The sequence below is a fragment of the Dermacentor andersoni genome, chromosome 4 (assembly GCF_023375885.2).
Source record: "Dermacentor andersoni chromosome 4, qqDerAnde1_hic_scaffold, whole genome shotgun sequence".
NCBI lineage: Eukaryota > Metazoa > Arthropoda > Arachnida > Ixodida > Ixodidae > Dermacentor > Dermacentor andersoni.
The window spans coordinates 87,771,856-87,791,941 of record NC_092817.1 but is presented as its reverse complement, the minus strand read 5'-3'; the positions used below and the strand labels follow the sequence as shown (position 1 = coordinate 87,791,941).

Genomic DNA, 20,086 nt, shown 5'->3' with positions numbered 1-20,086 from the left:
CATTTGAATAGCAAAATTTTCTAATCGAGTCGATCATGAATGTTCCGGAAAACCAACCTGTGAATATCGAATTGAATACTGAACATTTTCATTTTCTAAGCAAATATAAGGGATCTGTAGAGTCCAGCTGGAAAGAAACCAGCTCATTTACGGTATGTTATACATGTATGGCCTTTAATAACTGGATGTGAAGTCAACCGAGAGGCTTGTAAATTAGAAACAGAAAGGTGAACATACCTGGTGTGCCAAAACTATGCCACTAATGAGCACTGAGATTGGTATTTCTCTCTGAAGACTATAATGTACTGTTGTCACTTATAGTATTCAAACAAACAAATATTTGACAACTTTGTATACTGAATTTTCACACCTCTAAGTCGAGGTAATTGGAGAGGGCTAGGAGTGGCTTTTGCCATGCAATGAATTGAAGCAGGCTGATAAATGGATTGGAGGCATACTGTGTCTTCAACCCCAGCACACCCGGTGGTCTCCTCTCTGACATGCTGCAACAGTTGACAATTCACAAAAACTTATCTTGCTCACCTAGTTAACAGTAATGGTTGTTTAAATCTCTTTCCAATGTGATTGCGCAGCACTTGTCTTTATCAACTCAACCTGCAATTTCTTTTTGCAGCATAAATCTGCCATTCTTTCTGTTTGCTGTGAAATGATTTGTGTAAACCAAAGGCCTCTTCCTACTGTTCCTTTAGAAACAAGGCTCAGAGCTGCGCCGTCACCCGTGGTTCCTGGCCACACTGAGCGAGTTCTGCGAGGGCATACAACAGCAGCACCATCCCCACCAGTCAGCGATGCTGCAGCCATCAGGCATCGCCATCGCCGTGCGTCAGTAAGGAAGGCACCCCATAGGCAGATCAAGCAGTCCATGGAAACCAGATGTGAAGTGACAGAGTCTTTATTGCAAACCATGGGTGTTTTCGAAAACACACATTCCTCGAGACATGTTTCAATAAATAAGACATGCACAATGACTCCATCTGTGTGCAAGGCCGGCACTGGTGTTTGCTGCGCTGGAAGTTTTGATGTAGGCTCATCATTGAAAGCTGAAGGCATAGAAGAGTTCATAAAACATGTGCAGTTGCATGTGCGAGTTCATGAAGATGCAGATTTCCTGTTTTTCCCTATGTATGAATGGGAATGAACAATTTGGGTTTAGGCCTACCTTTGCTTTACTTGTGCAGTGAAATGTAACATTACATGGCAGCTTCTTGAACAAGAGGCAAGCCATGTTTCAACTTTTATTTCTGCATTTTGAATATTAATTAGCTGTCCCTTTTCATATTAGCACTCCCTGTAGACTAGGCTACATTTATTTCAAATTTTAGCTAGAGAAGTTTTGTTTGGTATTAAATATGCTTGCCACATGCTGTGTGGGCAAGCAGTGCTTGAATTCAGCTGTTCGTTAGATAGCCAGCCCAATCTAATTAAATATGCACCACGGATACTGACTGGCATTGTTTTGCGATAAACCCAAGACACTCGAGTTTGTGCAATTTCAATTTACCATATGCAGCACAGTGTGGTTTTGCCTTCAGTCCCTTATCAGCCCATTTTGTGAATGTGCATTTTGATTCTCCCTATTGGCAACCATAGCACCATCTGCCTGTTTGCTTTTGGCATCAATCTTCTCTGCTTACAAAAATACACACTCTGTAGATTGCTTCCATGTCTACTAGCCAAGGCACTCAGATCCTGAAACATGTTTCAGCACCAAACAAGACTATGACCTTGTCCATCTCGCTTGCCTGGTTAGGTCAACAGCAAGATTTTTCTGATATCAGAACCAAATTGTCTGTGGAAAAAGAATCAGTTGACAGTGCAAGAAAGAACTTTACAGGCAAGGGCACAGATTGCAGACATTTTTGGCACATAGTTAAAAAGCAGGCAATATTGAGTTACTCTTGTGTAAAAAAATTTTAAAGGCAGGCGGAATAGCACACGTAGCGACAACAGCTTTGGTGTACAAGCAAATGACTTAAAATCAATATTTCACTGCTTTCTCAGTGTACAGCAGAGTGAGATGCAGACCAGAGAGTTGTGAAGCAATGGTTAGTCAGCTGTCAGCAGCAGCTAGTCCGTATCAATCTGCAGATTGTCAGACTTATTATTTGCATGGTTCAAGAGTACAGAGTAGCTGATGCATGGCAGCACCAATTACCAATTCAGGCCAGTTTTGGTAAATGTAGTTAAATCCAGAATGCAAATGTGAAAATCTTTTTTACCATACTGGTTTCCAATGTTGCAACAATAAGTTAACTATAAGCTTACAATGCTAGCTTGTGAAAAGGGGATTGCTTGACATATCTGCTGTTTTTTGAGCAGCCGCCACTGCTGACAGCTGCAACTAAGGTCACCACCTCTACAGGCTCACCAATGTACAGGTGGACATTTTTGTTCCATGCAGTGGCGACTCTTTACCACAAAATACAATGGACAATGACAAAAACTACACACACTAGACACAATATGGTTTTGCAGTAACTCAACATCTACCACTGTGTTACAGGACCAAAGTGGCACTTTGCCATTTTGTCAAGTTTGCCTCAAGAACAGCCTTGTATGCACAAAAGGAAAAGAAAATTAATGTACTGCCTTTGGTCTTAAGCTGGTAATGTAACCACCACTGGAAAATCATTGTGGCCCATTTATCAGCTTCATAATGAGCACATGGCAATTGTTTCTGTAAAGCGACAGCAAGTTGCCCCTGCAGCACAGGTAGAAAGCCGGCATGGACACATACATCAAGGGTTCAAGTTTTTTTTCTAGGGTCATTACTGAGCCGCAGATGATGCTTACCATGCTTTTGTCATCATTTAAAGGAAAAAGCAGCTTACTTGTGTGCGATCTGTTCTAGCACCCCGAGAAACTACCACAGGCCACATTTTCCCGTTTTCAAATGAACCTTAAAAACAAGGGAAGACAATGCAGATGGACAAAAATGTGCGAAACACTGAACGAGCACCACATATGTACAGAATATATCCCTCGTTGACCCACTGGCCCATTTTCCCCAAACCACTGCAGGGGGAGCCACTGACTTAGCGCAGACATGGAATGTTACAGGTGCCACAAGCACCCTTCCCTTTTCATTGGATCTGTGACTGCAGCATGGATCAGTCATTTGCCCGCATCATGATGCTATGGATAGAACTCAGATACAGATTCCCACAGCCATCAGTGCATGATGCGTTCAAGTTCAGGTTGTTCAACACCACAACACAGAGTCCAGGTCCATGGCCACTAAATGCTCACACAGGTGCTGCCAAGACATCTCGGGAGACTGTGTGATGACGAGGCATGCATGCTGTGGAATCTTCAAGCCTTTTGGTGGAGTGAAGTCCAGGCTCGATGTGAGGCAGTGGGAGAAAACATGCGACGCAATGGGATCAACCAGGGATTTGTCCTATGTACAGTTGATAGAAGTGCTGCTGCCTGGGAGCTCTCCTAGGAAGGACATTCCTCAAGAGTCTTGCTGGCTCTTCGGAGCAGTGTCCTGGGGGGCTTTCTTGCATTCTCCCAGCCACTGGGCACGCCTTTGCTTGTGGGACTATTGGTGGTGGAGGAACAGGAAAAGGAGACATGTTTAGCTTGCAAGCACTGCACAGTGTTTCGTATATAGTATCACTGTCCTAAATACTAACAGTACAACTCTGCTGGAGAGACTGCCTTTGCTAACTTATTGCTTTAAGTATTGGTAAATGTTTGGCAGTGAAGCCTTCCACTATTGAAAGGGCCCTGAACCACCCCTCTGGCTTGGTGAAATAAGATAGTCGGCGGATAGCATACGCTGCTGTGAACATCTCAGTCAAGTTTTGCTGTCGTACGCGGTGCATGGATCTCTCAAGCGGATCATGAAGTCACCTTTATCTCAAATACTTTGTTTTCAACAAGAGGCCCTGTCCTCACTCTCTTCTAGACTCGCTATTTCATCCTCGGATGCACCATCTCATCATTCTCTTAGGCGACTGCTATTGGCCGATAGCTGACATCAAGCTGCGGTTGGCTACATGGCGTAGATACCGTGGCCGCCATGGGAGGCCGCCACAAGTCCACTGGCTATGCGTATTGCGGCTCGCTGAGGACAACCGCATTCGGCTTATGTTTAGTGCTTCGTAGGCACCATAGGCGGAAGTCGTGGTGTCTATGAGAACATCCAGAATGAAATTTCAGCTGTGCGCCACGATGACATTTAGAAGGTGGAGCGTTGTGGGCATGCCTCACTGTACCGTAGCCTTCACAGTGCAAGGCATTGAAAAAGTAACAGGAGCACAGCAGAGGCCGTGTTTGATTGCCAGTAACTCCACTTCTGGTGAACGCATTGAAGTACTTTTTGTGGCAAGGTATTTCTGAAATAGCCTATTTTTCACTTCAAATGCCTTTCTCCACTTCGATAAAAAGTGGCTCAAGGCCCCTTTTTAAGCACCTAACCCTACTAATTAAGAGTAAAGGAGTGAAGGCACCTGCATTGGCCGCAATAGGTTAATGCATGCACCGCCACAAGCATTTTAAAGTAAGCAGAAAGGAAGTTATCGACTGAAAATTTATAGATGCTACTTGCCAATACAGATTACAACACTATTCAGTTTTCATAGTAACTGTTGCAATGAGGCTTTTTTCTTTTTCTATCGTGCTGATGCCAGGTGACAGCAGACATCAGGCACCTAGTTGCCCAAAACATGTGTGATGGTACTTGGCTACGGTAAAAAGCCAAGTTTCTATGCATGACCATTTTATTTTTCTTTGCTTCATAGCCAGAGCATGCTACCCTGTGTTGTGTGGAAACAGTTTAAGAAATAAGTAGTTGGTGCTCACAATACATAACTGCTACGCCAATTTCACTAATTGGTAGATTTTCAGACTGTACTGTACTTTTGGCAAAGGCAAACGTCAATCTTTATTACTTTATATGCGTAAGTAAGGGCACAGCCACCATTTTTTTTTTTTCATTTGTATTGCACAATGATGTAAAGAAAGTGGACTCACAGCATCCAAGTCTCTGCTCCAGACTTCATCACAGCTGCCATTGCAGTGAAGACAGGGACGACGCAAGGCATATCCGCCGCACTCGGCACAGTCCAGAGAAGCATGGTCCTCATACCAGCTTACCCCACATCTGCAAAGCATGCAACATGCATGCTGTAGCTGTTCATTCAACGTTTCACACCACCTCACCTTCTCATTGATTAATTTGGTGGTTAAAATGGATGCTGAACAAAAGTGCTGAGCACCATTGATACTGTCAAGTTAGAAAAATCACAAGATTTCTATTGTGTTGCACATTGTGGTTAGCTGCCATAGACCTCGCTGCCAACCAATAATGGAAGAATCTTACTTGTTTAGGAAATGTTTTGGCAAGTTGGACCCTGTTCTTCCCGCTCACATGACAGTTCTGTTTTGCACAGAATGGAAAAGTGGCGGGAAAGCAGCAAGCCCATTACACAGTGTTGGTACTAGTTGCAACGATAGAGGGTCTAGTGGTTGTCTTGTTGCCGCCTTCACGCAGCTTTTCCTGTTTACATGTTAACTTCAACGTGTGCAAACATGTTTTATTGTTTGGTTTAACAGCACCTTTTATTTACGATCTAGTTCTAGGCACACTCCACATACAGTTGTCAGATCAATCATGATAACTCACGTAAAGCAGGAGTTGTAGTGGTTCTTGAGGCCTTCCAGAGTGACTGCATCGGCCCCTTGTACCAGCAGTTGCTGCTGCGCCAAATCCTCAATACTGTCCCAACAACTGTCCTGGTCCGAGCATCGTGCCAGTGGTGAGTTGTGCGAGAGCGTCATCAGCACAGGGTCCGACTTGGAATGCCGGATGCACAGGTCTGCGCACAATCAACAGGCGGGATATAGGCATGACTTTACAGACACCAGGCACTGTTCAAACTGCACTGACAAGCTTTGGCTCCCTTGTGAGTAATGCAAGCCTAGCGCAGACTTGAAACAATGAGGAAGAAACATAGAAGTACAGCTGCAAGCTGCAGTGTGGTGTGCTTATGTGATGCTACAACAGGCCAGGATGCGATGTTTACAAAACATCCTGCTTTTGTCAGACTACAACTGCACATTTATAGTTTTTTGCCAGTCATTTTCTGCCTGTGAGTTATCAAGTAGCCCTCAGTGCAAACACTATTACACTTAAATGTTGCTTTGTGATAACTGCGTAATATGTTATTCTGGAGAATAAACTTGCAGTTTTTGCCAGCTGATTTCAGCCCATCGGTTATAAAGGTATCCATCACAATGACTGCAATTTCAACGGTGCTTTGCGTTAAAAAAGACAAGTCATTGCAAGCAAGATTGAAATCGTGCTAAATGTTAACAAACAACACTGTCCAGGCACTTGTTAATGATGGAACTCTGTGCTGGAGCTAGAGCCTGGCTGGTAAAGACAGGAAAAGTGAGGTCACTGAATCTGGCCATGTACACAGCAGTCAAGTGTGCAAAGCACAGCTGTGAAACACCTGCTTACTCTACCCTGCGTCAATCAGACTATTGTAGCATTCCAGCGTATACGAGTGTCTGGCGGACATCCCGTTTGCCATGAACTTTGTTCCAGGTTCAACAAGCTAAGTGACAATATGCCCACAGTTCTATGAAGGCCATAGTTATTGCAGTTTTCAGTGAAACTTTGTTGAGTGGAATAGCATATTGGGAAATTATTTTTACTGTAAAGTGCTGCTCTTGGACAAATAAGTCATCTTATAGGCAATGTAGTAGTACCACGTTTGCCACCGTACTGGTTCTCGCATACAATGTAGTACCTGCAAAGCTCAGTTAACTAGCTTCTGTGAACTCTGGGACTGTCCGACAGTTGTTAGGACAAATGAAAACATGGGCTGCAATTTTCATGTATTCATTAATGTCGACCAAATCCAGCCTGACCGAACTTTATTGTGGCTGTCATAAGTCATACGTAGCTAGTTTTCAAGCAACAAAATACACCAGTGAACAAATGCAGCTATTGCATAACAGCATGTACTTGGCCTTATAGCATGCCAGTATAGCCAATTCTATCAATGTAGTGTACTGAACTTTGAACAGTCAAAGCATCCACGAGTGACTGCTCTAACAGCTGTCAAGTTGTACAGCCAGTCTCCAAATAAATATCCTGTTTTCTTGAAAAGCATAAGACTTTTTTTCATTTTATTTTCATCTCTTCTAAAGCAGTACTCTTGCAACTGAGGTTTAGTATACATGGTGGTCTAAAACGTGCTATGTGTCATCATGAGAGTGGTGATCACTGATGTAGCTGCTGTGCAGTTTCGCAGTGTTCGAGTAACCTTAGCGACCACTGCCCCGAATCATTTCGAAACACGAGTGATCTAGAGCAGCACTTTCTAGAAAGCTTCGCAAGTTGCTTTTCCCGATTTGATGTTCCTATTTACCGAATACGAAGACCCTCTCCTTCCCAAGAAGTAGGTGTTAAGTGCTTTCTGTTTCACTATAATTCGAGGGTAGTGCCAGCCAGGTCCTCCTTAATTTCAGAGGCGCATGTGCCAGGGGGATGTTCGTGTGGAACAGTCCCTCTGGCTATATGTTTCTTGTTTCTGTGCCTGTACTACCTAAAAGATACCCATTCCTTTAAGTTCCAGGAAGAATATTCAGTGCTCGCGGTACGGCGTGCATGCTTGCGCGAAAGGGAAGGAGACGAAGAAGGCGCAGCATTCACCAAACTGAAGGCCGCGATATTTTATGCCGTCTTGAGGCCGCGCCCTCTACTAGACTGGCAAGCACGCGGAGCGGGGAAGCCCGGGAGTTGGCGTGCGCGGTTGACTAAGCCCCCCAAGGCGGGGGCAGAAGAGGGAATCTCGGCAATAGGCGGTGGGCGTTCCTATCTATTTTTGCGTTGTCTCGTGGACGGTTGTGATAAGAGAAGGCACAGAACGAAGAAAATAATAGGCGTAGACGTGACGAGTGCTTCTCCTTCCTTTTCCGCTCTAGTCTTCGCCGGCCCTTTCATGGCATCTCGCACGGGTCTCACTCTCTTTTCGACGCGACGCTCATTTCGGACGTCGCATGTTGCCTTTTGGAAAGCAGAGAGGGCGCGGCAGCTCTTTTGAAAAGCAAGCCGCTAGGGCGGCATGCGTCGCGCGCAGCCGCATGCAGCCGCGCCAGTGGCGCTGTGCGCGTTTCCCCTTCCCTCTCGGCGCACGTCCTCCTCTTCGCCCCCTCATTCGCTTTGAACGGAGCCGCGAGGGTTCGATTCCTCTCGTGCGACGACCCCGTTTGGCCCGCCACCTTGCCCCGTGCGTTGTCCTCCTGCGTTTTCTTTCCCACGAGATCTCGCTGCGCGCAGACGAGGGAGCAACCTGTCCTGCGCGGCTGGGACGCGGCGCGCGCCGTTCCAACGACGAGTACCAGTAGGCTCCACGCGCTGGTTCCCTTCAGCGCCATGAAGGCTGCGAGTCGCAACGAGCCAGCAAGCTTTGTCCCCTGTGCGTTTTAAAAAGAGTTCTCGTGGCCTTCCGTATGACCAGTTTTATCCATTTTTGGGGGTAACATACAGAAAAGAAAGACAGAGAGAGAAAGCAAAAGGTGTCCTGTTGAGGCATCGCAGTGCCTGAAGTAAATTAAGCTAGCCAAACACACCGCAGTATATATCGAAAAGCCCCAATGTGATAACCGATGCTAGAAGAGGACATGGCGATACCCTTGACGCCTGCTTCGCTGCGTCTTCCCTGCCACTCCCTCGCTGCGAATGGCACCCACAAACTAATGATGAACCAGGCTTTTGCCATGTCATGCATGATTCGTCTCTACCGCGATGTTCTAGTAATGCATATCTACTCAGCACAGCAGCAGAATGGTCAGCGTCCTCAAGCCTGACGGTCCCATAAGAACGCAACGTCAGAAGATTGGCGGGACGCTTAAAAAAGATATTCTATCGTTTCGCAAAGCGCCTCGGTTTTGTCAACAAACATATGCAGCTTGCAAGATTTATTTAGCTTCCGAACAATGTCAAAGACGCGTAACAAACAAATAAATAAAGCAAATGTGCACTATCGCGCCTTTCAGTGAGCAGAATCCTCACCATTTACGGGACGACGAAAAAAACCGCTATCGTCTGCCGAAGTGCTGCCATAGTAGGCTTCTCGACAAGACAATGTAGCCGCTGGCTTCTGCATAAGTCTAGAAATCCTTCCGACACGGCAGGTGCCGTATATTCCCCAACCGCGAACGCACACGTGTTGTCGTGGTTTCTGTCTGCATTTTCGGCGAATTTCAGCATCAAGCTGTGGTGGCATACTCCTTTGACGCCTTCGCCAGCAACCCGCTAGACGTTCTGGCTCACGACTCTTCTAACCAATCGAGAAAACGTACACGAATATCGACGTTGCGGTTATGCTGTGGCAATACAAGTACTGCGGGGTTAAGCACAGCATCGCAAGGTGTCGCCACCATCGCCGCTGCGCATGTCTACGTCTACGCCACGTCTTCGCCGTGTTCAAACACTTCCTGAACGCGCCGTCACCGCGGCCTAGGTAATTTTTTTTTTTTTTTTTCGAGAGGCAATTGCACGGTCAAATTGCTGTCAGACGCGTGTCCAGGCCTAATTTCCGCCAGCGACATTAGAGCTCAAGACACCACGGGCACATGACTGCGCGCGCTCGTTTGTTTTTCGAGAGCAGTGCCGTCACTCTCCAGATTAATCTTTGCGCCGATGCCAGCCGGATCACAGTGTACACATCCGCCGTCAGAAAGAAGGCACACACACACACACACTGCTGGCCCGCAAAACCAATGCAGGGCGCCGCTGCCGACCAAAACAAAGGCTGGCGCCCGACTGACAAGGGAGCGCGTACGCAGCAGCTGCCGTCCCTCAAACGCGAGCCACGAATGAATGATCTCTGGCGTCTGCGCGGCGCCGTCTCGACGCGGCCAGCTCGATTGCCTGCCGCGCGCACCTATATAATATTATGCTATACGGGCGTACGCAGAGCGCCGGCCACGTCTTCGCGGATAACGGGAGGGGCCGTGAACAATCGTGATTTCTTACAGCCCTCTCCCATTCCCCCGAAATTGAAAAGTATTCGCTCTGCTCTCACGTGCGGGCGACAACCGCACGGTGCGTGTAGTACATCTGAATCACGGATCGTGCGTTTCTGCTCGCTTTTCGAAAACTCGTGCGATAGCTCGAGGGAATCTCGGAAACACGGTTTCGCTCCTGCGGCCGCGCGCGTCGCGATCTGCCGCCCCGCGGGTGTTGTATTCGCCCGTCTGTGACCCACGCGGCACGCGCGTAAAATCTGTGCTACATTCGTGGCGGGAGATCTAGGTCGGAGCTGTAGAGGGCCGCGCAACTAGCGGCGGTAGCGTCTGGGCGCAAGCGAGGGCATCTTTTTCTCTTTTCTTTTCCCGCCTTTTTCTTGAGGAAGACATGCGGGAGGTGTAACCTGCTCACCGCTGTGGTCTTATTCATCATTCTGAGCCAGATACACTGTATCAAAGAAGCACGATAAAACGCGATATCCATACGGGAGCAAGCTATCTTTCCCTCAATGCCTCAAAAAGCGCGCGAATGCAAACACTCTTAGCGAAGAAGCGCATACGCATCACTGACAATTCCACGTACGGCTGGCCCCGTTTGAAATGAAGACGGATGAAACAGAACGAGGGCGGCGGAGCTGGTGATGACACCGAAAATGATGACGCACACACACACACACAAACGACGTACCGTTCAGAGAGCGGTGGACGTCGTGATGCGATGACGTCGACGGCCTGGAATCAGACGAGTTTTCAAGCATAGCGAGCGAACGTCGCGCACAGTGTGCCATATTTCGCTAGGCCGGGTCTCTGGGACAAGGAGAGGTGTATAGCAGAACGAGACGCGGACTGACTAACACTGGCCTCGTCGCGCTTTCGACGCACACCTGGTAACTTATGGGCTCTCGAGGTCACTTTTTCTACTGCGAATGACGAGTATGTGCTCAAGCTGTGCAAGGGCCCCGCGCCTAATCCGTGGCGATATATTCCGTTTGGCAAAAAAGAAAAGTGACTCAACACATATGTGGCGCACGCGTCCTACCGGGAAACTTAAGCTGGCGCTATATGCTGGTGACTAAAAACGCGGTGACTCAGGGTTGGACCGCGGGGGCGCGCTAGACTGTCACTTCGGCACGTGCCGTGCGCACCAAATACGGCGGCACCAGAATGTGGGCCTGCCGAAATCGCAGCTATGATACGCCGGCCTTCAGAGCGGGTCTCGATAAGGGCCCGACTGGCAAATTCGCCAGGCCCTTATCGACAAAACCAACAACGCACCATTATCTCGGAAACGCGCGCGGACAGCGTGACGGCAAAGTGCACGAGATTTCCAAGTCCCAGCTCCTCCGCCACGTTCAATTGGACACTTCGCCTGAACCTTTCGTGTAGTCTGTCGACTTTCGTCCTGGAACGTCATTTCTACTCTTGGAGTGAGTGATGATTTTTGCCTCCTATTTAGGAACGTTAGGACCTGCACGCGAAACGGGGTCTTACGTTTATATCTACGTGTAAGGCGAGAAAGATGCAATATCCGCCCTTTCCCCACAGTCGCGCACCGTGGTACACTTGCCTTCAGTGGAGGACTTTACACAGCCTAGAACTCGAGACATTCTCGAGCAACGTACATTGCTTCTGTTTTTTTCGAAGTTGCTGCGGCAGCGGGCCACCGAACAACCTACGAACCCTTGAAATTTGCTCAGAACAGAACATGTGCATGGCGCTTCTTCGTCTCGGGTACAACAACCTCGAAGCAGACGACGTTTCTAAAGTTGCGCGCGCACTAAAAGGAGCCGCGAGTCCGTCGCGTTCTCAAGGCCGTAGTGTCAGTCGCGGTGTCGGCGCGATTCTTTTGAATTCGAAACGGCCGGATGTATGCATGTATGTTGTATATCATGTGCACGCGTGGCGTGCGAGCTTGATACGCCAGAAACTGTCTGGCCGCGTGGTTCTACACAAACCCTGCCTTGTCTGTCTTCACAATCCCTGGCGTTTTTCCTTCCGTTGCTAATAATTTCGGCACTTTGGAGAGCGATATGTAAAGAGCTGACGGCGGGCGCGGTTCAGCTTAGCTTGGCAGACGGCCACGTAGACCGCCGCCTTGCAACTGCCGCGAGTGTCGTGGCCTCATCCACACATCGCCGCGCCGATCGGGGACGACCATACGAGCCAAAAAGGCCTGAAGCCAAATAATTTGCCAGATATCTGGGAAAATAAGAGATTGTCGCTGTATCATTTGGTTAGCAGTTCCGTTTATTTTATTTTTTTTACATCGCCCTGTACGCGTTCTCTCGGGCTACAACCCCTACAGCTGGTGTTCGCAGGGCCCGCGGCCAAATGGTGTCAGGTTACGCGCGCGAAAGCTGGCAGCGCTGTGAGAACAGCGAGTTTTTTTTTCTTTCTTCTTTTTCCTCAGTAAAATCGGCCATCGTGTTCAGCTTCGACCGAAGCTTTTCTGTATATCTGTCTGGATTTGTTGCTTCGCAATATTAGCGAAATGCGGGCGATAAGATTACGCAGTTTCATTGAGAAATCCCGTTTTCATCAACGTTGTAACAAATAGTTGCTGATTTACTGTGTGCAGAAGCAGGAAATGTGACTGAGGTGTTTCTAACCTTTCTTGAAGACTGCTGAGCGCGACTCATGTAGCGCCGGGGACGGGTAGCTCACTAGAACTCCAGTAGCCATGGTGTAACTCCACGTGTCGGGCACAGCAGAAAGGGATGATGGAGTGAGCGACAGTTGCGATCACAGCACCGTGCTTCCTGACGTGGTATACGTAATCCAATATATTGAGTTTGGGCTTTCGCGACTGGAATAACTTTCGGTTTGCCCGAAACGACTGCTCCCGCACTTCGAGCGTGCTTGCGGACGACTGAGGAGGAACGCTGCTGCAGCAGACGATTCATTTCGAGCTCGCCGCTGGCGCCGCCCCGCGGAGGCGAGGGTGGTGGTCTGGCGTGGCGCATGCGCAGAAGCGTTGAAAGCAGTTGCGCGTGCGCGCCAGCATCCCGCGCTCCTCAAACCTGCGAAACTCCCGCCTTTGCGGACGTTTCAAACGGAAAAATTACCTGTAAATTAAAAAAAAAAAAATGTCGGCTGGCTCAATTGCAGTTAACGCTGCCAACGTAATGCGAAGCATTCTTCATTTGTAGAGAACGGTTGTATGAGTAATGTAACTGTTGTGTAGAGAACGGTTATGTAAAGATCATAGGCTGCAGTGTAAGAGAGAAGTTTGTAATAGCAAGATACAAGATTGAAGGCAAACTAAAACTCAGTTGCACATACCCAGTTGCCCTTGTGGTCCCGGTGCACATATCCAATCTCTCCTGTGGCACATCATTTCAGACTGTCACTGTGCTATAACCGGGATCGGCACACGAAAACGGTGAGATAGGCTACACGAGTCTTTATTGAAATAAATAAATAAATAGTCTGGGGTGGGCAAAGAATGTGGTGGGTTGCAGGGTCCACAGTAGCAGCACTGGCTTCAATGGGCGCCCCTTGAGGTGTGGTTGTGGCAGATGTCATTTATAGCAAACATTTCTCCAGGTGGCGCAGCGCGTGCGTTAGTCTGTTTTCCGTGGTACAGTATACAGCAATATGCGGCATTTTGAATAGTAATTTATTGTTTCGACCATTTTGCGACTAATCTACTGTGAGGACTTCGGCGGGAACGGCGCCTGACTGATCGGGCTCGGTTTTCCCCCTCGTGAAACTGAACCTATATACTGATAGGGCGTTACGCGCTTCGTGCCAACGTTGTTCGTATACCGAACGCTCGAGGCGTTAGCTCGACGTCTGCGGCTACAGGTGGCTGCGCTGGGACCGTTGGAGCGCTTCCCGCGAATTCGGTCTTCCCCGCAAACTCCGCAGAAGCAAGGAAGGAAAGACGGCGCGCAACTCTCTGCAGTTCTTGCGAAACGGGCCAACGCGGACATTCTCGGCGTTTCCTCCGGAATGCAGCAGCGGCTGGTTGAATATAGTGTCGCGTGCGCACGACATTAATGCGAGCTTCTCCGCGTACATCCCTCGCTCCCAGCGTGTTTCCTTAACTATACGCAGGCTGCTTCTGAAGCCGCGCCGCTTCATGGAAAGTGTGGAACGATTTGTTAACCTTCTGGGGATCGTCCCCGCTAATTTTACCGCTTCTGTTTTTGCATTTCCTTCCCCTCCTTTTGTCATTGCAGGTGGCGGGGGGTGGCGTTTTCCGTGCTGCAATAAAAGAGAAGGCAGAAACACCCCCCCCCCCCCCCCCTTTTTTTTTTTTTAAAAGAAGATTCTCGTTCATGCCAGTCTTAACGCGTGGCACTGAAACTCTATACGATTCTGTACTGATACAATTTAACTGACAGGGAGCGTTGCAACTTTTTGACAGTCTCGAGCCGGTACTGCATATCATAGAGCTTCCTACAAGAATCACCAGAGCGAACTGTGGCGCTGTAGTGTCGGCGGAGCAGCTGCGAGTACGACGGTTCGGTCGACTTGGGAATGATGAATAATACGTCGATTTTCTTAAACTTTGTTCTCTCGGCTTTTAACTGCATTGCGAGCTTGAAAAATGGTATTTTTCGACAAAATGTTACGTTTTAGTAGCAACAATTCGTTATAAATGTGCGTATACGCATAAAGTCCATGCCTTCGTGCGAGCTTTCATGGCTCGCTTTGTTGATATGTTCGGCCACAAGTTCGTGGCTACAATAAATGTGTATTTTATGCGATTTTCACGTACCTGTGTTCTTCATTTTTTGCATTTCGATGTGAAGAGGAGTGCAATAAAAGGTCCCAACATCTCTTAAACATTATATATTAAAAAAAGTTCCGAGGACAACTAAGCACTTCTTATGAGTTGTGAGTGCGAAAACGTTAATATGCAATTGAACGCCGCTGAGCGCTCCTTCGAGTGTGGCGCTGCGAGTAATGTTTTAGAGTTTTGCTGCGGTGTATGTGATCGAGTTTTGCGATTAAATTGGGGCGGGTTATTTTTTTCTACGTCATCATGCTGGCTGTGGTCCGGAATCATTTGGACGATATTGCTGAGAAGTCAAAGACGCCGCATCCCACCGACGTCCTGCGGGACGATAGACCGAGGAAGCAGCTGCGGCCACCAAGGCTGGCAGGTGCGCGCAAGCCCTGTGGGGGTGAGAGACAAAAGATAGACATACGGACCGCGCGCCGGCTTCCGAGAGCGAGACGGTAGTACCTGCGCCTCACGCGACTGCGTCGCCGACCACAACCCGACTCTCACCGTGTTGCCGTATCTGCTCCGTGGAGACGCGATGATGACGTGGCGTCGCGGTGATGCCCTCTCCCCTCACGGAACACCTGGCCCGCTAAGGAAGCTGCAGGTGTTCCAATTCGCCCGCTCTGCTCCGTTTAGGCGCGCTCGTGACGTGGTGACGCAGCCAATGGGAATTTAAGCGCCGTTTCGCTGCTACAGACGCCGGATCTTTTAGCTCAATGAGCCAATTGCCATCACAAATGTGTAGCAATGAGTTTCGCATAACCTGTGTCCACTCGGATAAATTATGCTGTGCCTTTACCTCACTGAAGTGAGGAACACACTTGTCAATGAATTAGAGGTCTATGAAGCAGGCAATAACGCTTATCGGGCGAGTGTCATTATTTTGGCTTAACCAGCCAAAGCACATTGAAAGTGATATCCTCAAAACTGATCGATCGAGAATTTGCACTGTTGCGAACTGAAAAAAAGTGAAAGTCACACTCAAAGTTTCGATAAACTGAAATGTTTTCGCCGTAAGTTCGCGTAAGGGGTGTAGATAAAGAGGAGGAAAGACAGGGAGGTTAGCGAGTGTAAGTACCGGCTGGCTACCCTTGCTGGGGAAAGGGGTAAAGGGAGTGCTCCCTGTTTTTATACTGAAATCTCTTTTAGTTGTCTGTCATACGACATATGATGCAGGAATTAATACACGGGCGCGTGTGACCTTGTGTTGTAATAAGCAGGTATAGCAGCTGGCGGCCACAACATGCGTGGGGTCCTTATTTCCTTCTGATTTGGGAATACGTTTTTAAGAAAATCTCTAAATATTTTCTTTGTAATTGTCTCTCTGTCTCACACACACACACACACACACACACGCAGACAGACAGACAGACAGACAGACGCGCGCGCGCGCGCGCTCACGCATTCTCTCTCTCTCTCTCTCTCTCGCTAACGTTTTGGGACAAAATACAAGAAAGTGACCTCCAGAATTTAGAAGGAGCGGACTTGGCTTATTTTCAATCGTACATTTCTACGCAGAACAAGCAATTGATCTGGAGAGCTCGAACCTTTCGAAGCCACCTAGCTGCATCTGCTCTAACGGTGGAAAATGCTAATATTTCTAATTTCGCTTGCATATAGGGGCGACAGTTAATCATCTCATGTCGTGCTTCCTGCACGTTCTAAGTATCAGCTCTACATTTCAATAAACATGTGCTTAAAGGGGGTCCTCAAATACATATTGGTTGTATTAAAAGTGGGAACGTTATTTTTGCTTTCACCGGCAATGACGTGAGCTCGCTGCTATCTTGCAACACTTAGCCGAGTTGTGCGAGTTTCCTGCCCTTTCTTTCTTTCTTTCTTTGTTTCTTTGTTTCTTTCTTTCTTTCTTTCTTTCTTTCTTTCTTTCTTTCTTTCTTTCTTTCTTTCTAAATGAGATAGGAATGCTTGGATGCCCATTAGTTTGGGTATTGCTTGCACCGCGATACTGAAGTACGCGCCATCGGGTCGCGTTCCAGGAGCCTCTTATGGTAGGTTGTCCAAGGACGTCTCGGTCCTCCTCTCCCTCGGACTGCTGCATACGCTTAGAAACAGCGTATACGCAAGAGCAAGGCCAGAAATTCTCGCTGTCGCCTGAACGGCACCAAGTCGCAGACATCACAAAAGAAGAATGGCCCGCGCAACACATGTGCAGAGCAAACCGTCGCATTCTCTGCAGATTCTTTGCAGCCGCGCCTGTGCGAGATAACGCGAGCACTCTCCCACTCCGACTCTCTCTCTCTCTCTCTCTCTCTCTCGCATTTATTTTATTTGTTTATTTTTTTTTGCGTTTCCTTTCGGTCGCCTCCGCTTCCGCTCTACCGTTTCCTCTCCTCCCAGTCGTACTACAGACGAACGCGTATCATGACCCGTTGACATTGAATATCCGGCTATGTGGGGCTTTTTTTTTTTTTTTTGAAATTGACATAGCCTTTTGCCATTGACATAGCTTCTCTGTGTTCTATTTATTTCGTTGTCGTTATTGTGCAGCGAGTTCGTTGCGACAAGGTCAGCGTTTAGTTATGGGTGTTATTTTTGTCTCGAATGCATCTGTATACCGCACATGCGCGAAATGCGACAGGTATACGTATAGCCACATCGAAAGAGAAAATAGGACAGAGGCTAGTATATTTTTTCTTCAATACGAAAATAATTTTCGGCAATTTTCCGTTGTTTTCCTTGAAGGTGTGTGTAAATTAGAACCACGCGTTGTGGCGGCTGGCTCGGTCTCTCTCCTTCCCCAGGGACCGATTTGCATTGCTTAAAGCAGGCAAGATTGGTTGCGCCTGAAAGAAAGTAATGGCGGCTTATTTTTCTAGCGCTTTGCCCACTGTACTGTACGACCCCGTCGACTCGACGAAAACAAGTCAGTTAGCGATTTGTTGCTTTGTTCAAGTCCCGTTACGCGGTTACTGCAGCAGTGGACTGCAGGACTTGGCCGTTTATATATATAGACCCATTGTGATGGCACTTCTATGTACAGAGATGTCAACAAACCGTTTGGCCGGCAGGGCACGGCTTTGCGAAATAATATCCGATGGCGCATCGCTCGGTGAAAATTTTGCCTTCTTTTTGTTCGCGTGTCTGACTCCGGCTGACGCTGCCTTGTTTGTTTTGCGGGACGCTGTAGCTGCATTTCCATTGAGGCTAACGTTGCTAAACAGTACATGCATTCTGGCGCGCCTGAAATGACTCTTTAGAGCGAAGATGTATGTCGATATACCCTCCGGTGGTGGTCGATGTCCGTCCGTCTACGCGTCCCGCCGACGCGAAAAAATTTTCGTCTCCAGTTTTTCGCGAATGCTCTGTAGCTCTCCATCTAATGTATACGTGTCTTGGAAAAAAAAATCGTACTCAAATCGGCCGCTAAGACGACTCTATCGTTACGCCGAGTTTCATTTGCCTGTCATAATTAGCTAGTCCACAGTCAACTTGACGTTACAGAATTCCCGTCTGCTAGTCAATACATGCATGGCCGTCCACGGAGGGAGTATGGTTACAGAAAACGGCTGTAACTCTTGTTTCATCGAAACTATCCCGAAACTAATCATACTGGAATTGGCTGCCAAGACAACTCTATCATTAAGCCGAGTTTCATATACTTTTCTTTATTACGTAGTTCACAGTGAAGTTGTAAACATTGTTGAATTCCCGTCGACAATACGGCGGTACTTGCACGCGTCACTACTTCATAAAAGAATAAGAGAGAGAGAGAGAGAATGAATGAACCTTTATTTGAAGCATTGACTTGTCAGTCATAAATTTTTATTAAATAGTTATTTTATTAAATATTTCATAAATATTTATTTAATATTTAATATTTATTTAATAAATATTCATTTAAATAAACAAATTTTTATTATTGCATAAAATACTGTACAGATAGAGGTATACAGAAGGAGGTCCCATAGTCAAAACCAAATTGGGACCTCCTGTTCATGGTTAATATATAAGTTCATTGGCAAGAAACAGCAGCTCAGTCGGTACAATTGCAGTAATGATAAATAAATACATCGGCAATATATCGGCACAGTCGAAAGATGTATTCGTTGTCTGTGTCCTTCAATAATAACAATAATAATAATAATAATACCTATATATACATAGATGCGTCGATTGCGGTAAAACACGCCAAAGCTTCGCTGCTTGTCTTTCACAGGGTGTAAGGGCTGATGAATTTTTTATAGCGCAGCCACCCGTTCCGGCGGCGAGCGTCGGAGGCGTAGCCTAGCAACGAGCACAGCAAAATATGAAAGAGCGAACGCGGAGTGGAAGATAAAAAGGCGAGCCGCGAACGACGAAGACCAATGAGAGCGGCCCCTTCATTGACGTGCGCGCGAGAAACAGGTGTCATGCGGACCTGCCCGACCGCTCGATGCGTACTCCTATCTGGTCTCAGCCGGACCGCTCGTTTCGTACTACCGTCTGCTCGCGTCAGCTCTCGCCCGCGTGCGTTTGGTTTGCTTGGTTTGGTTTTGTTAGTGCTTGTTTCGATTGTGATGGTTTGCAATTGTTTTTTTTATACTCACTGTGTGTGCGACGCGAATTGTGTAGTACTTTCTGAAAGCCACGCGGCACCAGCGATTACACTGGAAGCTTCAACGAGTCGCGTAAAAGCTGACGCGCTTGACCCGCAGATAAGATTTTCGACGATTGCCAACTCTGCTAGATGTCTCTCTCAAATTCCTTGCCTCTATTATCGCGAAATGAAAACACGTATAGAGCTGCGCTCAAATTTTGCATTGGGGAGTATCGTAATCGTAGGTGAAGTTTTTCCTAACACCGACCCTATAAAACAAATAGACTAATAGACGCAGATATGCTTACATAATCAGACAGCGTATGTGGGAGGGAAATTGTGAAATGTAATGACAACTTTTTTGCATATAATCAAACATCAGAGTATTTCAATTCCACTGCAAGGATAAAGGGATACTGCGGGCAATCTCTATGCACCTTTATCCGGCGTCAGCTGAGTCCGTATACTATGCCTGCAAGTTTATTAATCATCATAGCTCCACAGATCGTTTTTTTTCCCTTTCTTTCCCGCCTTGGAATGCGCTTTTATTTCATTGGACCTATTCTTGTTCTATAATTGACAACCGTTTATCGATTAAGCTAGTTATTTATCGCCTGTCCAACACCATTTCTTGCTCGCAAGTTATCAGCTAAAACATCAGCGTCCCATGCTTGCTATCTGATCAATGTGCTTTACCTCTATTCAACGTTCCTCTGTCACTTCACTCGCTATATATAGCTGCGCTCTCGTCAGCTTCCTTTCAAGCTGACTTGTTTGCCTCTATGTTTGGGCGCCTA

The 20,086-nt window shown here is 47.4% G+C and overlaps 2 protein-coding genes across 3 annotated transcripts in view; one reads left to right on the top strand and one right to left on the bottom strand.

Moving 5' to 3' along the window:
- The window catches only part of LOC126536433 (testis-expressed protein 10 homolog), an 80,232-nt gene extending 79,243 nt beyond the window's left edge, over positions 1 to 989 (top strand). Inside the window, exon 16 of the mRNA XM_050183392.3 lies at positions 711 to 989. Within this exon, the coding sequence (XP_050039349.1) occupies positions 711 to 851 (141 nt within the window). The 3' untranslated portion in view covers positions 852 to 989. The remainder of the gene's footprint in view (positions 1 to 710) is intronic.
- LOC126536436 (protein pinocchio-like) lies at positions 898 to 12,900 on the bottom strand. 2 transcript variants are annotated; one of them, XM_050183395.3, is made up of 4 exons: positions 12,624 to 12,900; positions 5,654 to 5,846; positions 5,002 to 5,131; positions 898 to 3,565 (listed from the first exon to the last, which is right to left on the bottom strand). In XM_050183395.3, exons 1-4 carry the CDS (start codon positions 12,694 to 12,696, stop codon positions 3,479 to 3,481), a joined length of 483 nt encoding a protein of 160 aa, XP_050039352.1. In that variant the 5' UTR covers positions 12,697 to 12,900; the 3' UTR covers positions 898 to 3,478. The 2 variants fall into 2 exon arrangements, with proteins under 2 accessions (XP_050039352.1, XP_050039351.1); XM_050183394.3 differs by lacking the exon at positions 12,624 to 12,900 and adding an exon at positions 10,703 to 10,915.
- Positions 12,901 to 20,086: the final 7,186 nt, after the last annotated feature.